At 35.2% G+C, this 19,925-nt stretch overlaps 1 protein-coding gene across 4 annotated transcripts in view; it reads right to left on the reverse strand.

Moving 5' to 3' along the window:
- The window catches only part of LOC109102232 (activin receptor type-2A-like), a 51,837-nt gene that overhangs the window by 9,198 nt on the left and 22,714 nt on the right, over positions 1-19,925 (reverse strand). For 2 of the 4 annotated variants that reach the window (XM_042763734.1, XM_042763732.1), the window contains exons 5-9: positions 13,816-13,839; positions 6,277-6,420; positions 2,786-2,929; positions 1,794-1,939; positions 1,359-1,473 (exon numbers count right to left, since the gene is read on the reverse strand). In XM_042763734.1, coding sequence (XP_042619668.1) covers positions 1,359-1,473; positions 1,794-1,939; positions 2,786-2,929; positions 6,277-6,420; positions 13,816-13,839 — 573 coding nt within the window. The remainder of the gene's footprint in view (positions 1-1,358; positions 1,474-1,793; positions 1,940-2,785; positions 2,930-6,276; positions 6,421-13,815; positions 13,840-19,925) is intronic. The other 2 variants (XM_042763735.1, XM_042763733.1) reach the window with 1 other exon arrangement.

Below are 19,925 nucleotides of genomic sequence, written 5' to 3' on the forward strand. Positions count from 1 at the left end.
GCCTCAACTGACGCGACCTTGATACGGTCAATACATTACCTGTTATTAGTCACCGTTTACACTGAAAGAAAGAAAATCAGAATCATTCTCGCCAAAGTTTCTGTGCTGCCCTAGTTATTTTTGTTATTAAAATTGTAATCAGGTTACATGTCCGGTTGGGCAAGTAAAATTCTCTTTCACTTGCCCCTTCACAAGCGTTAATGTCGAGCCCTGATATAACGAAACAAGAAAGTTATATTTTATATTTGATTACATGTGTATTTTATTAAATTACTGAATGTTTACTTGCATACTTCAGACTGCTGTTAAAAATGTGTAAAACCTCAAGCATTGTTTATTTAATTTTTATCCTTGTTCTTTTGTTTTAATTGAGTTTTCCGTCTTTTCCTCTGATTTCTTGGCTTTCAAATAGCTTGAAAAATCGCTGTGCGCATTTTACGTTCACTTTCAAATTAGCAGCAATTTGGGGTTGATTCAATTCAAGCAACAACAACGTCAAACTCATAGAACTTTTATTAACAAAACAAATAAAAATACACTATATATGCCTAATAAAATAACAAATTACTTAGGCTACACAAAGTTTAAATAGGTATATACAACTGAAAATCAGCAAATACTGTGGAACCAAATAAATAAGAAACACAGAACACGTTTATCAGCAAAACAAATAAGAAAGCTTGGAGGCACGGCATATACACCTAGATGTAAAATTTAATAAATAAAATACACAAAGTTTAAATAAAGTAATCAGCAAACACTGTGGAACCAAATAAATAAGAAACAAACGTTTAAAAAAAATGTCCGGTCAATAGGCTTTTCAAAATCTAAAATATTGCCTAACAGGCGACTTTGCATTTCCTCTCTAAACAATCGTCTGCCATCATCTTGTCTTTCTTACCTCACTCTTGTCAGACAGATCGACTCACTTTCCTCACATGATAAATAAAATCGGACTCCTGCTCAATGGTGCACTGTCATTTGCACGCGGTTTGGCACGCTGCATTAAGCGTTTAGTTTTTAAAAGTGTCTGTCCTCTAACTGAACTAGGCTAAATGATTTTTGTTACTATAAAAAAATAATTCAATAGGACGTTGAGGGTCGGTGCCGAGGTAGGCAAATGAGATAACCGGTGTTGCGTCTAAACACCGGTATAAGCGAAAACACTATCACAGCAAACCTAGTATTGACTACTGACATTTTTGTGTCGTGACAATTATTTTATGTAGGCAGCACATTAGGTTTTGAGATACAGCCTGTGATACACCTCCATAGAATCACATTCATATTTAAACACACTCCACAGAGTGGTCAGCACCAGCTTTAGAGGATCTGAACAGTTGTCTTTCAACACTTACCTGCCCATGTGTGTCCCCAGCTGACTTTCCTGCCTCAAACCTCAAAGCCAGACCAAAGTCAGCTATACAGGCCGTCAGGTTTGTCTTCAGCAGCACGTTCTTGCTCTTAATATCTCTGTGCACATACAATACAATTTTAAATTTTAATGGCTTAAAGCGCTCACAAAGATATTTTCAACATGGTTTCAGCTGTTTATAAAATGAAAGTCAGTGGGGTCTAAAACAACACTGTACTTCAGTGACTTTCACTGCATGGAGGAAAAAACAAAACAAAAGCCCCACACATTAAAAATTTGTGTTCCCGCAGAAGTAAGTAAGATACAGGTTTGGAACAACATGAGTGTATGTTTTTGGGTGAACTATCCTTCTGACAGTGTCTTCTGTTCAATATATCCAAGGACCATAATGGTTCTTAAAGAGCTGTATATTTCTCACCTGTGTGCGATGGCTGGTTTGTGGCCGTCTTTGTGTCCTGGGAAGTCAGAGTGCAAGTAAGCCAGGCCCCGAGCCATGGTTTGAGCGATGTGACACAGCTCATTCCACGTCACTACGTTTGCCTTTAGGTAGTCTGTCAGGGAGCCCTGCACACAGACAGAACAGATGCGGATCAATCATGGCTGCATATCAGCCTGCAGTGCAAACAACTAAAACCTTTTAAATTCACAAAAAAAAAAAAAAAAAAAAAACTGTATAAACTCAGCAATAATACTGACTGCGGATACTTTGAGTGCTACTGTCACATATTGACTCAAAAAAAACTGAAATTATTTTTTTGACTAAAATATTTTATTTTGCATAATTGGATCTGACCAGCCATCAACATGACCAATAACAAAAAAAAAACTTTATTTTGTAGTCTTTTCCTTGAGAAAATATCAAGCAGAAGACCTTTATAACAAAAATGCAAATTACATCAGCAGCATTCAAATAGTAGCCAATTTTCTTTCTCTTTTTTATCATTATTTTTTTGTCATGTTTTTTTCTCAGTGTTCAGCAGCTGGGATTGATAATTTCATTAAGCAAAATCTCTAGTCTGATGTTCAAAATTCATATAAATAATAAAAAAAAAAGTCTTTTTCAGCAGACCCTGCTGATAATGATGAAGAGAGATTAATTTGTAAACTAGGGCTGGGCAATATATTGAACGATATGATCATGCGTATCTAGTCAGTAAAGCCGGTTCCCTGATTAGCGCTAAATCGCCATCACCTGCTTTCAAATGGAGCGGCATTTAATAGACAGAGCCGTAGATCACTGACAAGGTACGCAATATCGCGTTCATTATCGAAGATGAATCGCCTCGATCGTTCATATCGTTCGATATATCGCCCAGCCCTATTGTAAACTCTGAGAAACTAAAATGGATCTTGAACGTTCCTCCTTTTAAGTGCAAGCTAATACTGTCCAGCCTTCATACAGCTCCACACCTTCTCATGGTAAGCCGTGATGAGCCACAGCTCAATGTCCAGGTTGCTTCCTCTCTTCTCTGCCCCAATGAACTGAAGAATGTTTTCATGCCTCATGCCGGAGATATTGTAAATGTCATACTCGTTCTGCCATGAGAGCTTGTCCTGAGAAAGACACGAAGTACATAGTTATTACAGCACACCGGTATGATGGGCAATCCTCTAAAAAACACTGAGGTCCATCAAAAACACTGATCAACCAGTAAGTCAACAGCAGTAGGGCAGGCTACTAACTGACCATTGAAACAATTGATACGAGTTACAGAGCCTTAGCTGACATTCACAGACAACTCAGATTATGTAAGTAGTAATTTACAAGAGCAAATTATTACATGGTTGATTGATGGATAATACAAATGATTTCCCTCACACCAAACTCTAAGCTGTGGAGCGGACAGTTTCTGTTAGCTGTTTCTACTAAAGATGCAAATTTTCTGACATTTTCATTTCATGAAATAAATGTTTATCATGTATATTTAAGGAAGGAAGTCACTTATGCTCACCAAGGCTGCATTTTTTCAATCAAAAAATAGAGTAAAAACACTGTAATATTGTGAAATATTATTACAATTTAAAATATCCATTTTCTATTGTAATATATCTTAAAACATAATTTATTGCTGTGATGTCAAAGCTGAATTTTCAGCAGCCATTAGCCCAGTCTTTAGTGTCACACGAAACTTCAGAAATCATTCAAATATGCTAATTTAGTGCTCAAGTATGGAGTCAATATAATATCACATATATACGCAAAAAAATAAAGTTTTGCAAAAGAAAATAAAGTTTTGCAAACAAAAATTAAAGTATTGAGGAAAATAATTTTGCTTTTTGCAAACAAAAATAAAGAATTTGGCAAAACATAAATGATACCGCGCGAAAGCAATGATTTTGCAATACATATTTTCCATGGTCATATCTACAATTTTATTTGCAACACTGATTTTATTTTGCGCGTCAGTCTAGTTTGAGCTTGCGCTGCAGTTTTTCCTGTGCGCTTCATTTTTCTGCGCGTCTCGCTTTGTGGCGCTGTTTTGACGTGGTGGTGGAGTCAAGGGGCAGGGGCGTGTACAACATGCCTCCCTGGAAATGACGTCATCGGCCCGAGACGCAGCTCACTGATCCAGGTACTGTCATGATGAGCAGATGCATGCGAGTGGATCGCTTCCTTTTATTCACTAGCATTAAAACATGCATGGTTTCGTTTTATTAACTTTATTAACAAATGTATATGTGTATTAGCAGCGTTTGCTCAAGTTAAAGAAGTTGTTACCATGCACATCTGTTGTTTATTTCTCTCGATGTGCAGTCTTTTACTGGCATAAAGTTGGCTTGACGTTGGACGTTCGATATTCGCAAATCTAGGGACCGTGTCTAGTAGTTACATGCGAAACCACTATACACTTCTCTAACGTCAATAGCATGCAAGGAGAATGACTAACAGTCATGAAAACAACTGTTAACTGTTCATCCAGGTGTCAACTATAATGCACACCTTTTATATTTTTTGATAATTATTAAAATAAACTGTAAATCAAATGTAAAATATTGCTACTTTTCATTACCGAATGGGCTCAAATTTAAAATATGCCATAATTTGAAGCTCAATAGCATTTGAACAGAATGACTCACTTTCACAAAACATACTATAAAGTGTTCATCTAGGTGTCAACTATAATGCACACCATTCATATTTTTCATAATTATTCAAATAAACTGTAAATCATATGTAAAATATTGCTACTTTTGATTACCGAATGCCCTTAAATACAAATTTAAAGCTCAATAGCATTTGAACAGAATGACTCACTTTCATAAAACATACTGTAAAGTGTTCATCTTCGTGTCAACTATAATGCACACCGTTCATATTTTTCATAATTATTCAAATAAACTGTAAATCATATGTAAAATATTGCTATTTTTCATTTGAGCTTTTGAGCTTTAAATTAGTGTTTACGTCCATTTGGTAATGAAAAGTAGCAATATTTTACATATGATTTACAGTTTATTTTAATAATTATCAAAAAATATAAAAGGTGTGCATTATAGTTGACACCTGGATGAACAGTTAACAGTTGTTTTCATGACTGTTAGTCATTCTCCTTGCATGCTATTGACGTTAGAGAAGTGTATAGTAGTTTCGCATGTAACTTTAGAGACGGTCCCTAGATTTGCGAATATCGAACGTCCAACGTCAAGCCAACTTTATGCCAGTAAAAGAGTGCACATCGAGAGAAATAAACAATAGATGTGCATGGTAACAACTTCTTTAACTTGAGCAAACTCTGCTAATACACATATACATTTGTTAATAAAGTTAATAAAACGAAACCATGCATGTTTTATTGCTAGTGAATAAAAGGAAGCGATCCACTCGCATGCATCTGCTCATCATGACAGTACCTGGATCAGTGAGCTGCGTCTCGGGCCGATGACGTCACTTCCAGGGAGGCATGTTGTACACGCCCCTGCCCCTTGACTCCACCCCCACGTCAAAACAGCGTCACAAAGCGAGACGCACAGAAAAATGAAGCGCACAGGAAAAACTGCAGCGCAAGCTCAAACTAGACTGACACGCAAAGTAAAATCAGTGTTGCAAATAAAACTGTAGATATGACCATGGAAAATATGTATTGCAAAATCATTGCTTTCGCGCGGTATCATTTATGTTTTGCAATTCTTTATTTTTGTTTGCAAAAAGCAAAATTATTTTCCCTCAATACTTTAATTTTTGTTTGCAAAACTTTATTTTCCTTTGCAAAACTTTATTTTTTTGCGTATATATGTGATATTATATTGACTCCATACTCAAGAATTTATTTATGTTGAAAGTACTTGTGCTGCTTAATATTTTGTGGAAACGGTCAGATTATTATTTTTTTTTTTAGAAATCTTTGATAAATAGAAAGTTCAAAAGAACAGCAGTTATTTGAAAGAGGAGTCTTTTGCAACATTATAAATGTTTTTACGGTCACTTTTGATGAATTGAATGCATCCTTGCTGAATACTAATTTCTTTCTTTTTTTTTTAAGTGCCCATTGAACACTGTTCTGTTCATATTCTGTTGAAAGTAAATAAATATATAAACTAAATAAATATACACAGTTATATCAATTATGTATATTTAACTATATACATAATATATATACAGCTTTTTACAGTGGATGTTTTAATACGGAATATGTATAGTTTCCTCTTCACATTCTGTATCATACGATTGCATCATCTTTGTTGTCAAGTCTATCATTAATTAGAAATATTTTACATTACTCTTAAATGCAGTTTTATTTAAATCACATTATGGGCTAATGTTGTACATGCAGTGCATGTATATGTAACTTCACAGGCTGACACATGGCTCAGCTCCACGTTTGGCTGTGTAATTGATAAGCAGGTTAGATTAACTCATCAGCTTTAGGAGCTGATTCTCTGGTCTTGGGTTCACGTGGTACCTGAATGGGGAAAATCTTCACTGCCACATAGTCACTGAGCAGCTGAGCCTTCCACACACAGCCAAAGCGCCCCCTAGCTTTGATTTCCAACAGCTGTAGTGGCTTCTGGACCAGGATGGGAGACGGCGGCATGGGTCCAGGGTCCTGAAAGACAATAAATAAGGAAGTGTAAGTCATTGGGATGGATGAACAGACCATCTGTAGGTTTAATAACTGCTGTAGACTTCATCACTATGGAGACCGTCGTCAACCAGCTAGTTTCACAGCAACTCTCTAAATCACAAGCTGGCTGTGCTGATTTCTGAACAACCTCTGCAGGGTTATTAAACTGCCACCATTAACCACCATAAGGTAATTTCAATAAGATGTGTGTACAAAGAAGGGCCATTCAAAGTGGTCATTACAGAAGGACACGGTCCGGAAACAAGACCATGGAATTAACCTATGAATCCTTAAATAAAACACCTTCTCTGTTACGTTGATTGCTGGTGCCACTGGTATATTGTGATTCCCACTTTATAGTTAGGGTCAGTTCATGCTAGATTTTATATTCAAATTCATACACTTCCATTCATACACATGCAAACGAAGGAGAATGGGTACATAAGCACATGCAAAGATTTTGTCTTCCGCTGCACACTAAACTCTGGCCTTTGAATTGGCATAAAGAAAATTTGTTTGACCAATAAAGGATTAAAACATCCAGACTCAAATCTTGGATGAAGATCAAACATGGAGGAAATTCTCATTTTGGAATTTTCAGGTCATCCTGTGTTATAGACACTGCCATTTAAAAGTTTAGGGTTGGTTAGGGTTTTTTGATCCTTCAGAAATCATTCTAATATGCCGATTTGGTGCGCAAGAAACAATTATTATTTTTTGTGTAAACCGTAATACATTTTTTCAGGACTCTAATGAACAGAAAATGAAAAATAACAGAATTTATTTGGAAAATAAATCTTTTGTAACAATATAAATGTCTTCACTTTAAATTGATCAATTTAATGTGTCCTTTCTGAATAAAAGTATTAATTTCTTTCAAAAAAAAAAAATAAAAACCCTAAACTTTTTAACTTTAGCGTAAGGCAAGTTCAAAACAACAGTTTCAGTTCAGAAGAGAAAAGGCTTTAATTTAAGTCATTAATCACCAACAATAAAGTTGTTACTGTTGTAAAAAAAATAATATTTTTTATTTCTTTCTTTATTTTTCTAAGTAAACTGAGCACTTTACAATGGACCACACCAATTGTTATAGGAGAAGGGAAGTGAAAAGAGTGTAAACCCAGACCTGTTCATTGCATTAGGATTGTAACACATTGTGAGAACATTGTAAATATAACACATGCAAACAATAGGGCCTTTCGCACCGCAGGAACTTTTTCATAGCACCAGAACTAATTGTGGAACTACCCACTTTTGGGTGTTTTCGCACCTCAGGAACCTGCACAACTGGTACTAACCGTGACGTAAGTAGACATTGATTGGCCAGACGCGTTCGGAAACGCCCTCACCCGCCATGATTTAAAACGCCATGTAACATACTGTAAACATTGTGTCAACTTATTTCACAAGTATGAAGAACAGCGATAAATATACGGATGCTGAAGTGAAGGCACTTGTAGCAAATGTAGCTCTGCCATTTGTCATTGGAGATTCTTAGTCCTCCTTTCCGTTCTTTCAATCGCTTTATGAATACGTCGACATTCCATGTCCATTATTGTGAATTCGCGAGACACAACAAAAACACAGCTCCAATCACAGAATTGTCCATCCTCTTGTTGCCAACGTTGTTGAAAGCCACGCACAAATGACGTCGCTGTTCACCGGCTTACGTCACGTCTTAGTACACACTCTCGGTGCGAATGCAACTCTTTAAATGGTACTGGGAAGCAGTTCATGCAAAATCGTCCCAGTACTTTAATACTATACATTTAGTTCTGGAACTAAAGCGGTGCGAAAGGCCCTAATACTAGCTGTGGTTATGTGTTAAGTGGAGTAAAGGTGGACCGTGTCATGCAGCTGAGCTGCATAAAGCTCTGACAGAATTGGCTTATGGGAGTTGCAGTTCAGAGCTTGTTAAACATAATCCATAGCTTCTGTAAGTGGACCACAGAATTGATAAGCAGCTGACCTAGTTTGTGGGTGCTGTGAAATGCACTGGCATGCCATTACACCTTGAAGGCTTGAACCTTTCTGAACATGCCTTATGTAAACAGAGACCATTTAGCAGTTCATCTAAATGCAAGAGAACCACTCCCAAAAAATTACCCTACACCAAAAAAAAACAATACACACCAACCACCCTATAAAATAAAAAAACAACAAACAATTAACAAATTAATAAAACAAAAAAAAAAAAAATATTCAAGTGAATCAGTGTAAGAAAGCAATATAGATGGCATCTGTAGGCACAGATCCAACCCCTGCCAGTGTGCTTGATGTACTTGGGCATATGACTCTACTTATACTCAACGCAAGAGTAAATCGATACATTTCACTAAAAAAAAAAAAAAAAAAAAAAATACAAATTTTGCATTATATAAATATAAGACCAATACATAATAATACATATAAATATGAACAAATAATATAAATTATTTTACTGATATAAATATAATTTTATATTGATAAATTCCGGAAAAAAGTATAGATATAGGTTATATTAATATATAATGTGTTTATTTACATAATGTTTGATATGTAATATAAAATGTTTATTTATATAAGATAATAGGGATGCCGCAATTCTCAATATAATATTGAACGGTTCCAGTATGAATGAAACAGACTTACATGTGTTTATAGCGCTAATGGCCAATCCATCCTATTTTGGGAATAAGCAGGAAAAATAATAATCCTCTTAAAAGAAATTTGAACAAGACACATGATAATCCATGTTTTTCTCCAGTGTACAGAAGTGTACAGGAGTTGTTTTTTCAAATTGTCTTAAAAATCACATTTAAAAATCAAAAAAAAAAAAAGGAAGAAAGAAAAAAAAAAAACCTGGTTGTGTCAAACCATCAGAACCAAACCAAAACCTGTGGTTAAAAAACCAAAGTATGTATTGAACCGTAGGCTAAATGTATTGTTGCATTCCTATAAGATAAATGTATAAAACAAAATTATAAATGTATATAAAAACATTTTTTGTTTTATTAACTTAATGTCACAATGCAAAACTTTCTTCATTGTCCTGAAAACAGCCTTCCTTTTTTTTTTAATCAAATATAAGCAAACAATAAGCAAAATATAATGGAAGACAAATTACAAGGGTATGTTCTTTACAGAAGTCTTGTGAGATTAACTTTAAATCTCTGTAACAACCTACTTCCCTTTGTTAGTCGTAAGTGCTCGGATAGAGAAAAAGAGATTAATTTGGCCTCCTTTTTGAAACAAATGCCCAATAAGTAGGTAGGATGAAGAAACACTGTCCACAGAGCACCTGCTGGATTGCTGTTTGGAGTTCAGGCAAAAGTAGGACAAATGCAGAACAGGCATGTTTTTATATGTGGCCTACATTTCCACCATCTGAACATGGAGGGGAAGGCACGATTGTTCTGAACTGAGACTGCTTAGCATATGGATCTGGGTTGTTAACTAACTTTTTCCAAGTCCTCAAGGAAACAAATGCTGGAGAAAAGTACATCGCATGACTGTGGGTGGGAAGAGACAAGGTTAAAGAACAGAACATCCATCATGCAGAGAAGAAAAACACGAAACGGTGAGGACGCAGGCGAGAAAGCGAGTACTTCTGACAAGGCTTTGCTGTTACACAAACTGAGAGAGTCGACATGAAATGAGGGAGGATGGAGGTACGGGGGAACTAAGCTCCTGAAGGGGAAGTAAAGAAAACAATCCTCACCCTGGCCTCACACACCTACACCCACATGGGTGAGGGTCATGTTTACTTTTCCATTTGCCTAAACGTCAGTCACCAAGTAGACACCAGTCATAAACATGATGACAATAGGTCTTACGGGAAGCGTTTGCCCCTGGGGCAGTGGCCATGGATAGAGGCACAGACTGACATTTTTAAAGCATTCCTTTTCTAAAATAGAGAAAAAGAAAAACAACACAGGTAATTTAAGAGGGCTATCCTTCTACCCAGATGCCTGTGGCAGATATAGTATGTCAGAGTACAGGTTACTGGAGTTGTTTGTTTTGTTCATTGTCTGAAAATAAAGAGACCAGTGGAACAGTCTAGCAGAGACAATTGTTTTCCATGTGACTTACATGCGAAGCATTCATGCAGGTATTTACTGATGTCCCTAATTCTCATTTCTCAGTCTTTGAATAACTGGTTTTAAACAGATCATTTAAGCAATACTTATATTTGATATATGTCATTTACTTTCTTTTTTTATATACAAACATACAGTAACAATCTGATCATAGTCAGTTTTAGGGCTGGACAATATATCGAACGATATGATCATGCGCATCTCGTCAGTAAAGCCGGTTCCATGATTAGCGGTAAATCCCCATCACCTGCTTTCAAATGGAGCTGCAGTTAATACACAGAGCCGTAGTTCACTGAGAAGCTACGCTATATCGAGTTCATTATTGAAGATGAATCGCCTTTGATAATGAACTCGATATAGCGTAGCTTCTCAGTGAACTACGGCTCTGTGTATTAAACTGCAGCTCCATTTGAAAGCAGGTGATGGGGATTTACCGCTAATCATGGAACCGGCTTTACTGACGAGATGCGCATGATCATATCGTTCGATATATTGTCCAGCCCTAGTCAGTTTGTTTTTTTAATTCAGCATACAAGGACAATTTTAAAAACGTGGCTTCGTTATTTTGTGATGTATTAAATACATTCAATTCAGACACAATCACTCATGGACATTTTTTTTTTTATTATTGCACTCTACTATAAAAGTCTACTATAAATGTGATGTATGGAAGAATAAAATTATTTATCTCACCTAACAGAAAGTAGGGCTGCACGATTAATCGTATTTTAATCTCGATAACGATTATCCACCTTTCTCGATTAATTAAAAATAATCGTCACGATATTGGCTGGCTCGTTATTTATCCTGAAACGTCCTGGTATTTGCATTATCTTGCATTGCTAACAAGTCTTCACTAGCGTTCATGCTTGTGGTTACCAGATGTGAAAAGCTTTAAGCCCCAAAACAGAGCTTTTCTCCTTTGAGGATACACTTTCTGCCCAGTGTTTTATTTAATTTGTGCAATCTGGCAACCCTGTGCGCACTCAATGATGGTGGAACAAGTGCTGATGATGATATGAAAACATACGAGTTTAGCGATCTCTCCACAGCGATATTCTGCTTACATGAAAGTGTCATATAGACAATGTGTGTTTTTTCACAAACCTTTTGTACTCTTTGTGTTCCCAAATGTGCCATGATCAAACTTTCACTGAGTTTTAATAATGGATCTATTGTGTTTGAGGAATAAATGCACTTTTCCTACCTTTGGCAATACAATGGGGAAAAATGTACGTAAATTGGAATTGCTGGAATTTAAATTAAGAGTTTCTAAAGTTTTTACCAGTTTTTGTGTTGAAAATGTTAGTTTTCAGTGTGTATTAACAATCTTTGAGCAACTTTACTGTGCGATCTGAGTGGCTTTTTCCCATTTGTGAACAAATTGTCACTTAGAAAATGTAATGTGAATACAGATGACAAAACACTAACCAAACCATGAGTTTTGTAATATCAAAGTTGGTTAAATGAAGTCAGTGTATAGTCAATGGATGTTGGTTAAAGGACATGAAATATTGCATTTCCCTGCTGAAAAAAAAAAAGCTGGATGACTGGTTTTAGTTGGTCATCCAGCCCGGTCTTTGCTGGTCAAAGCTGGTCAGAAGGCTGGTTTTAGAAGGGTTTTGACCACTTCCTTAAAACCAGCTAAAACCAGCTTGACCAAGCTGGGAGACCAGCTTAAACCAGCTAAGTTTAGGCTGGTTTTAGCAGTTTTTTTTTTTTTTTTTTTTTTTTTGCAGGATAGAATAATCATTATTCATAATCGTGATTACAATTTTAATCAAAATGATCATGATTAGCCCTAACAGAAAGCCACCATAGGTTTATGACTGTTTACAAAAACTATACTTTAAGAAGAATGCACAGAGTGCATCTGGGATAACTTGTTTGGCCATGAGGGCTTTTGATCTCTTGTGAATTATTTACATAGTTATTAATTTGAAAGACACATTTAGACCAAAGCAATACACAGTGGTTTGCTGTAACAAATGCAGCATTTACACAATGTAATGCAGAGCTAAAACCTTACAGAACTAAATGGACCTCATAGTCACAGAGTATATCATAACAACACTCACAAAACAGGATAAAAAAATCAATAATACGATTTTTATTATAACACCATCATGAACGAATAAATCTCAAGAGCAATCAGGCAACAATCTTTGGCTCCAGAACACTGAGTGACCACTTGATTTCCTTTACTTGTTTTTGGGCTGCCCAACATTACTGTTCAACCCTCTTCTGGGAACACAGAGCCATTCAAAAAGTTTGTAAAAGGGCAATATCTTACTCTTTTGCAGCATTTTATTTTCCCCTTGAAGTCCACTTACAATGTTAGTCAAGGTTTCCTGGACTAAAAGTTAAATACCCTGGTCATAATTCAGTTTTCTTCCCACCATTTTCAACTTTCTTTCTAGCCCCAAGAAAACAGGCTGTTTTTACTGTTAGTGTGATATGAAAACAGTATAATCTATATAATCACTATAACACTGCATTACTTTTTTTGGGAGGGAAAAAATCCAGTTTTACATAACATGACCCTTTTAAATCTAGCAAGGCATTTTTTTATTTATATTTTGCTGTTTTAGGTTTATTTAGCTCATGGACGAACATCTGTCAAGAAGCACATTCATGCAACTGTAAATACAGCTCAGGACTCACCAGGGAATAATCTTAGTTCATTCCAGTTTTTAAGAGCTTTGCCTCTCTGGCCAAAACTGCCACATGAATTGGAAAATGAGTGCCGCAGAGACCCACAGCCTCACATCTTTCAAAGTTATCAAGCCACTGATTTTTCATGTGTATTTTGTGTGTGCTGAAATTGAAAATGAGAATGTCCAAGAGGTGACACTGATGCAATATGACAGTTTGTCATGAATCTTTCAATATGACTGCATATGTTTCATAGGTTAAGTACAATAAAAGCACTTTCAGCTGTTCCCCATTCCCACATTCATTCATACCATTCATCTTTGCATACATTTGCTGCATGCTTGGAGACGTGCATTTTTAACCTCAGTACTGCCATTTTACCATGCACCTAAATCAAGGGATCTCTGCCTGAATCCCCTGAACCAGAGAGGATTACGTTTTTGTTATCCGTGCACTGAAAGTCAGAGCATCACAGACTGATAAGGCAATGTGCAGGGATAAACGCAAAATAAAACCAGTGGGATATTATAAGAAAATGTGCTAACATAAACAAACGGGTGCTTTTGATAGCAATGAAAAAAAGTTTCAAATGAGGTTCCAACATAATCTTGAAAAAAAGATGAGTGAATCAGGCTTCTCTTACCTCTACCATTATATGAAAGGCGTGCTAGTTGAGGAAGGAAAGAGGAAACCAAGTGTTAGTTTTAGTTTAACGTATATGAGATGGAAAGAGGAGATGGGGAATTTCACGATCTCTTGAAGAACGAGTAAATGTGTTTCACCATTTCTGTGGGATCTTTCACTTGCTGGCCAACATAATTTAATTTCACAGGTTAACCCAATAACGTCTGTCCAAAAGATTTAACATTTATGTCAACCCAAAAGATAGGAACACTACTTTGCTATAGTCTACAAATTCATAAAGATGATTTTATTTATTTTTTTAAGTTAAAATACTTTTGTGCAGAGACTAAAATTAAGCCATCCGTAGGCTGCTCTTGTCCAAAAACAGTCTGAAATAGCAACATTTACTTTTTTTAGATTTTAACCAATGGCTTGTGATTGGTATGGGACAGTCTATTTGTCCAAGCAATGGTTTGGGGATTTTTTATTTTTGCAATTCTGTTTGGTACAACTTATGCTGCAAAAAGTACATGCTTCACAAGATAAAACAGCATATACTGGTGCAGGTGTGGGCCTCGAGTAGATATTCTGATTAAATATCTTGCCTTATGTAGGTGAATTTTTTGGCTTGTCTGTGTTTATAACTGTGTAAGTGAATATAACTGTAAAGAATGAACCTCCAGCCCCCAGGACAACAGTCAATGGTTGCTGCTTATACCTGAGGCCAAATCTGCATGTTACAGCAACTGCCAGACTTTTACAAGATTCTGAGAGACTTCAAATAAAACTGAAAACTAGAAACAATTCAGAATGTTTCAAAAGAATACCCTAAATAATTTAAAGAGTTAAAGAGAAAATTGGGCATAAATTGTTAATGTTCTGCATTCCCATTCATAAATTCAATATAGTATTGTACTCTTCTCAAACAACCAACACAGGAACACCTTAACCATGACTTAAAACAAAAGAAAATTGTGTTTTCAGAGCTGTGGTGCAGCAGTTAGCATGTCTTCTCTCCACATATACCAAAACATTTCCTGTCTAATGCAATAAACAAAAATAAAAAGTACAAAAAAGGTGGGGAAACATAAAAATGGTGATTTAAAAAAGTCACTTATAACCAAATATTATTTACTGCCATAAACAATCTCACAATAAGTTTAAAAAGCTGACCATCTCAATGCGTAAGAGTTCAAATCTGAATATAAAAAATGGATCTAAAGCAATAACCTGTGCATGAATGCAGAATCTGACCTTATGACCTTTTCTTCAAATTCTGCAAAATGCATGCAGCTACCTGAATGCCATTCCTTCCTGAAACAAAAAATTCCCTTCTTCACAGTGAAGCCAAGCACTTAATGCAGTTAAAGCACTCTCCTGAGGGGTTCTCGTAAGAAAACCGTTAAATAATCAAGAAGCTTCTCTCTGCCTTCTAAATGGTATGTGACTCTAAAGTGGAGGCTGGGGGCCACATGTTTCAAAAGAAGACACTATTTTTAACTACATACTTTAAAACGGCCTGAGAATTGATAAGGCAAACATCTCAATCTGAGCTATTCAAACAGGGTTCCCACACTTTGGTTAACTTCAAATTCAAGGACCTTTCAAGGACTTTCCAGGTCTAATACCCTCAAATTCAAGGACTTAATGTGGGGACACATTTCAAGTGAGAGCAAGGTTACATTGTGTTGCCTTGTAAGATACATTGTTACAGTTTTCATTCGTCAAACAACTATACAAAAAACATTTTTATTTTTTTTACAAAATATTTATTTACTCAAGCTTTCTAGATATTTATTTTGGCCATTTGTCAGAGATCTGATGTTCTAATTGACGTATTTCTGTGTTGCATAAAACTGAAGAATATTCATTACATCTTATACTGTATTCTTAAATGAACTGATATTAACTTTTGCATGGATTTTATTGAAACAGGGTTTCTGCAGGTATCATCAAATCTAATTTAATGCTTTTTAATGCCATTTTAAAAAAATGTTTAATGCCATACATGACCCATATATATATATATATATGTTTTTGAAACAAGTATTTACTGCTCATTAAGGCTGCAGTAATAGTAATATTAAGAAATATTATTTACATTTATAATAAATGTTTTCTATGTGAATATCTGGTAAACTGTAATTGATTGCTGTGATCCAGTCTTCAGTGCCACATGATCCTTCAGAAATCATTCTAATATGCTGATTTACTGCTTTGTTATGATTATTGGTGCTCAATCATTAATAACTTATTATTATTATCAATATGGAACACATTTTTTCTGCTTTATATTTTTGTGTAAATCATGATACATTTTACTTTTCAGCATAAATTTCAGAAATAAATTTCAGCATTAATAATATTTCAAATGAATCAGCATTTATTTTAAATAAAATCTTTTGTAACATTATAAATGTCTTAACTGTCACTTTTGATCAATTGAATTTGTCCTTGTTGAATAAAAGTATGTATTTAAAAAAAAAAAAAAACTTTAGTTTTTGAATTGTATTTTTTAACGGTAATATACTATGGCTTCCACAAAAAAAAAAAAAAAAAAAAAAAAAAAAAAAAAACACTAACAGAATAAGCTGTAAACTGTTTTCTATATTGATAATCAGAAATGTTTCTTGAGCAGCAGATCAGCTTATAAGAATGATTTCACTGAAGACTGGAGTAATGACGCTGAAAATTCAGCTTTGAATCACAGGAATAAATTACATTTTAAAATGTATTCACATAAAAAATGATTATTATAAATTGAAATAATATTCCACAAGATTGCTGTTTTTATTGTATTTTTGATTAAATAAATGTAGCCTTAGTAAGCATAATATTTCTTTCTAAAACATTTAAAAAAATCTCAATGATCCCAAACTTTGACTAGTTATATGCCTGTTTTAAACTAACCATTCAATTTGACAGAAATGCAATGATGATAATCTTGGATGTGTGAGAAAATCTCATAATTTAAATGACTTTAAATCACTTCTAAATCGGTTCTTACTTACTGAAATCAGCATATTTGTGATATTAAATTGATTTCCAATGTTTTTTTTTTTTAACTCAAGAAAGGGCAATTCTTTAAAATGTTTTCCTAATCTAATAAAAATGTTTGCATTATCTTTCATATTAAATTCTTACGTTTCATTAAGGAATTGACATTTACACTGCAAAATTACAACTGCATGAATAATGCTATGAGCTTAGTGTTTTAAATCATTTTTAATATATAAATATGAAAAGCTGGAAAAAAAAATGCATTGATACTTTAAAATATAAGAGTAAACCACCAGTAGGTGGCGTCAAGTGACTGTGTTAATTAGTGAACATGTAAATCATTAGTTCAAGCGATTCATTCAGACGGCTGATTCATTTAACAATCAAGCAAATGCTGTCTGTAGGAATGGATCACTGAATCATTGACTCAAATGATTGATTCAAAACCGCTGAATCATTCAGTAACAAACCGCTGTGTGCTGCTCGGAGATTAGTGAATGATTATTACTTGTTTACTGAATGAATAAAATCAATGTCAAATCTGTTCGGGAATCAGCACTCTCTTGGTAGTCTCATGTTGCTTAACTAGGCTACATCATATGGTATAAATATAAAAACTCAATTTTTTACCTTGTTAATGTCAATACATTATTCATTATCAATCGTCATTTACGGCCAAATGTAATAAAATCAGAATCATTCTCGCCGAAATTGCTCAATCCCACTACACAATTTCTTTCTGACTTTACAAAATTAACATTCTCTGCTCTTAGTTTTACTACAGTCTGCCGCTGTCCAAACAGCTGGCGTTACGGCAATTTCGCACAGACCAAAGGCGATTACCAAACTGTTCTGCGTGTATCACACCAATGTACATATTTTGCCACAGCAAATTAAAAAGTTATTAATTATGAAGGCGCTATATTCAAAATAAACTGGTAATATTTTTATTCAATACCATCTGAAAAACAAAACGCTTTTAGAAATTAATTTAATGACTTTTAATGCTATTTAAGGCCTTAATTTTCGTAAAATCCATTTAATGACTTTTAATGCTTATTAATGCCCCGCGGAAACCCTGTGAAAAGAGCTTAGGCTTATGTAACTAGAAGGTTTAATATAAATGAATATGCTTTTAAGTTTTTCTTGCCTCATGGGTTTGCATCTTAACAAGCAAAGCAATTCAACTTTAATTTCATGGTGTGTCTGTGAAACGCTGAGGTACCATTGTAGTAGTTTCGTGCACGCGTGAACGTCAAGACAACGTACAACAAAGTACCTCACGCAGGAAACACTTAACGTAATGCGCAAATGCACGTAACTAACATTAATCAAGCAAGTTTGTGTTTTTATCGAGCGCCAACCTCTCGCTCTCTCTCGTGAAGCCAACAAGGAAGTGACTAAAACTGCAATTCATCGACTGGCCGCTTGAGGCTGGCTGCAAAAGGGAGTCAGTCCCATATACTCCCCAATATAAAAAACCCAACCCCACAAAAGAGAAAAAAAAAAAAACCCTGTTTACAGCCTGGTTCAAAAAAAGTTTTTTTGTCTATAATTTTGCCCTTCAGGTCAACTGTGAGGGGGTGAATTTTTTTATAACTCATCCATTTAAATTATATTAAGCCTTAAAGTTCTGCATAATTAAGGGCGTGGCCACATGAGTGACAGGTGGACTGCCGCTGCTGATATTGCCGTCGTGCTAGGTGGGCGTGGCTTCAGCAACCAGCTCCCGCCTTTTTGCACATTTTCGATGGCAACGGCCCACTCTGCACACTTAGAGCTTCAAAAACGCTCTTCAGGAGTCTACGGGTGACGTCACAGACACTACCTACATGTTTTTATACAGTCTATGGTTTTTATACAGTCTGTGGTTCGTATGCATAGTCCACGAAGTGTCGGCGAAATAACAGTAGCGGACCAGATTGAATAATATGGATTCTTTTCCAGAAATCTTCTTGCACAAAATAAATTCAAGCACTTTCAAGGACCTGTATCTATGTATGTTTATTTTCAAAAACTTTCCAGGGCCTTGAAAACATTTTTTCAGATTCACAAACTTTCAAGGATTTCAAGGACCCATGGGAACAAAACAATGTTGATGATAACTGCTAAGAAGATCATAAAATGATTCTCATCTATGTTGATAAAGTGCCCAATGTAAATGCATACAGCAACCACCATCAGGCCACCATACACAGTTAAAGATTGGCCTATCTAAATGGGATTTATCGTGCATTTCCAGCTTGCTGTGTAAATGTTTACATAGATCATATCAGTGACTGAATAAACTAACCAACAAAGTTGCAGGAAGAGAGGAGTCTTTAAAAAAAAAAAAGGACAAACAGTAATAAAAATCAAGTCAGGCAGCTCTCACATTACTCATATTTAGCTCGAGCTGCACAAATAAGTATAAGAGTTTAGCTCATCTAACTTAGCACTGAACACTAGAAAGAAAGGTTATATCACAAATGCAGCAACCACCCTGTAATGATAGCTCCACTGAAAGGCAGAAGAAAGCAAAAAGTTATTTATCAACTGACAGTGAGCAAGCTCTTGAACATTAATGGTTTCATCACTAAAGAAGAAAGAGAACTAAAGCCTTTTTCTGCACTCAAATGCCTTAGTCGATGAAACAGATTGTCAAAGAAATTACATTTCTAATCATTTCAAAACAAGCAGATTTCTTTGTGGCACTTTGGGAAATGGCACACTTCCTGTCAACACGTTACAAAATCATTTCTGGCAATCTTGCAATGTTTGTGACGCAGCAGAGTGACAGCTACAGCCAACATTCTGGAGGAAATGATCGATCAAAAAAAGTACATTAGTATATAAACTACCATTCAAAGGATTGGGGCTAATAGGCTCAATAACATGCATTTATCTGATCCAAAATTACTATTTTATATTTAAATTCATTGTAAAATTTAAGTTTTCTCATTTAAAATGTGATGGCAAAGGTTCATTTTCAAAAGCTATTATTCCAATCTTCAGTGTCACATGATCCTTCAGAAACCATTCTAATAGGCTTTTTTCTTTTCTTTCATTTTTTTTTCTTTTTTCAAGATTCAGATGTGAAGAGCAAGTAAAAAAAAAACAGCATTAATTTGAAATAGAAATCTTTTGTGT

The sequence above is a fragment of the Cyprinus carpio genome, chromosome A9, assembly GCF_018340385.1.
Source record: "Cyprinus carpio isolate SPL01 chromosome A9, ASM1834038v1, whole genome shotgun sequence".
Taxonomy (NCBI): Eukaryota; Metazoa; Chordata; class Actinopteri; order Cypriniformes; family Cyprinidae; genus Cyprinus; species Cyprinus carpio.